Source organism: Fomitiporia mediterranea, assembly GCF_000271605.1.
Source record: "Fomitiporia mediterranea MF3/22 unplaced genomic scaffold FOMMEscaffold_1077, whole genome shotgun sequence".
NCBI lineage: Eukaryota > Fungi > Basidiomycota > Agaricomycetes > Hymenochaetales > Hymenochaetaceae > Fomitiporia > Fomitiporia mediterranea.
In genome coordinates, this window is record NW_006761462.1 from 1 (window position 1) to 2,350 (window position 2,350).

The 2,350-nt window shown below is 38.9% G+C and overlaps 1 protein-coding gene across 1 annotated transcript; it reads left to right on the forward strand.

The window, feature by feature from the left end:
* Positions 1-764: 764 nt before the first annotated feature.
* FOMMEDRAFT_163892 (uncharacterized protein) lies at positions 765-1,219 on the forward strand (the record flags this gene model as incomplete). The annotated part of the gene is made up of 3 exons (XM_007272341.1): positions 765-835; positions 909-1,077; positions 1,130-1,219. The coding sequence occupies 3 exons, from the start codon at positions 765-767 to the stop codon at positions 1,217-1,219; spliced, it is 330 nt and encodes a 109-aa protein (XP_007272403.1).
* Positions 1,220-2,350: the final 1,131 nt, after the last annotated feature.

The window sequence follows — 2,350 nt, forward strand, 5'->3', positions numbered from 1 at the left end:
TTGTTGCCTATGTTGTGCAGGCAGAGTGCCTGCTGGTAGGACGCTTGTGAGCAGAGGACTCGACTAGAGAGAACAGAGGCAACGACATAGCGTTGGGGGCAGAGGGTTGGGGAGACGGTGAAGGTAGGAGGTAAAGGAGTGACGAAGAGAAATGCATCATTATATGCTCCCGATCTTCAGCAGTTGATTACATAAGCAACTATAATATGAGTCGTCAACTGATAGAACATTTCAATTATTGCATTTAGGTATAAAATAAAATTATTGATCTACTTTGTAATACAGTAAAAAGAAATATGACATGTATATAGCTTTCTAAACATACTGATGTAATTATTACAAGTAGATGAAATGCCTTTTACAATAATTGTAAACTGCTTGTATAAATAATCTAAGTATGATATACATTAATATACCTTTTGTATAAATTATAAGGCAACAATAGTAACTATTACATTATTATATTATAAGTATAACTCTTTCTTTAAGATTATAATTTAAATATAATACAAGCATAACACTTTAGGTTGTTATACAAAGTTAGTATAATACATGTAACAGATTTTATTCATCTCTAGTACTTATGTAGTCTTTATATACATTAATATGTCTTATTTAGACATTGCAATTCAATTACAAGCCTTATAATTACTTTATAATGTATATACAATACATATGTTACTTTACAAAGTCTATAAGAAATTACAAGAAATCTGACTTTTTCCTGATACAGCAGAGTAGACTTCATGCTGATAAAAAGGAGGATGAAGAGGCCTCTTCAACTCACGGCTACCATATGTTTGGAGCATGCTGATGCTGGAAACTGGACCAACAAGTGAGATTACATTCCTGTATTGTATTCACTGTAGCATACTAGAGCTAATGATTGGATACAATGCATATCACAGGGATAAAGTCGACTCGACCAGTTCAACACTGATAATAATGCTACGTGCACAGTCAGTGGAAGTTCAGTCCTGTGACGGATCCCTCATAATTGTTCCTCCGGGAATAATAGAGGACATAACACCACCAAACAAGTTAATGGGCGTTTGGGATGAGAGGGCAAGGGCAAGGGTGAGGACAAATCCAATGAAGATATTTTGGATTCTTTCATTCCTGCTGATAGAAGAAGGTCAAGGGCTCCCAGCCCTCCATCTCTTCCCTCATTGCACTGTCTCACAACATGCAACTCTACAGGATGATAAGGAAACACTGAGACAGAGTGTAATGAGGGAAGAGATGGAGAGAGAGAGAGGTAGAGAGAATGGGGAGGGGTGACATTCTGCTCACTTTTATATTGTATTGCCACTAAGCCCCTGATAATTTGTTTTGATTACTTGGAAGGGAGATAAAATAAGGGCAAACATTACAGTAACTTACAAACTAAAGTAGAATCCGGCAATTACTCCCCACATAAATATTTCTAGCAGTTTATACAACACGTAAAGTATCCAATATACTTATCACTGTTCAACGTACCACAGCGTAAAAATCAACGGTAAGTACTAGGTACGAAGTATGAGGAAGCAATTTCCTTTCCCACGCTTTTGAGCCACCAAAAGTGAACTTCTAAATATAGAATGAGCGTGATGACCGATCGTTGCACTGATCCCGCTTTCCTGCCTAGTTCCTCCTTCCAGTAGATTGCTATTCGCCTGTTGGCATAAAGTTCTTAGCAATAAAAAGAGGGGAATAAGTCAAAGACAGACGATGAACCGGATGATTTTCATTTTGCTCTGTTAAAAAAGGAATATATTGAATGTCAAACGCGTAGCTCAAGCGTTGCGCTTAGTCCGTGTGCACGCTCCTTGTTCCTTTTGGACTATAAGTTAGGAGTACCCAGATTAAGAGAATGCATCAAGGGTCCTCCACTCCGTTCACAAGCAATTATTGACAGACTGTTCAATGCGAAACCGATAGAATCTATGGATAAAGCAAAAACAAACAGTTGCCCTACAAGTCCTCGGCGCTATAACCCTAGATCGTTCGAGGAGTCGAAAGGGAGAAGTACAATTGTATTGTATTGTTCAAGGTCTGGATCTTACGGCAATATCTCCTGACCAGAAGCACGACTTGCACTGGACAATTCGGCTACGAAAGAACAAGAGTCATACAAACTGTAGACAATCGAATCCCGTCAATCCGTAATTCCCTCTCCATTCTTCCCTTCTCCACAGGATCAGGGTAAAGCACGAGGCAGTCCGAAAGAAGAAGAAAAGAAAAATATAACCAGACCATGCATGTCAAAAAATTGCACTGCATTCCCTTCAATATTCACCGATCGTGGCCTCGGGAATAGCCGCCCTTGAAAAATAGGCGATGATTAGGCTGAGAAGACAATGGATAA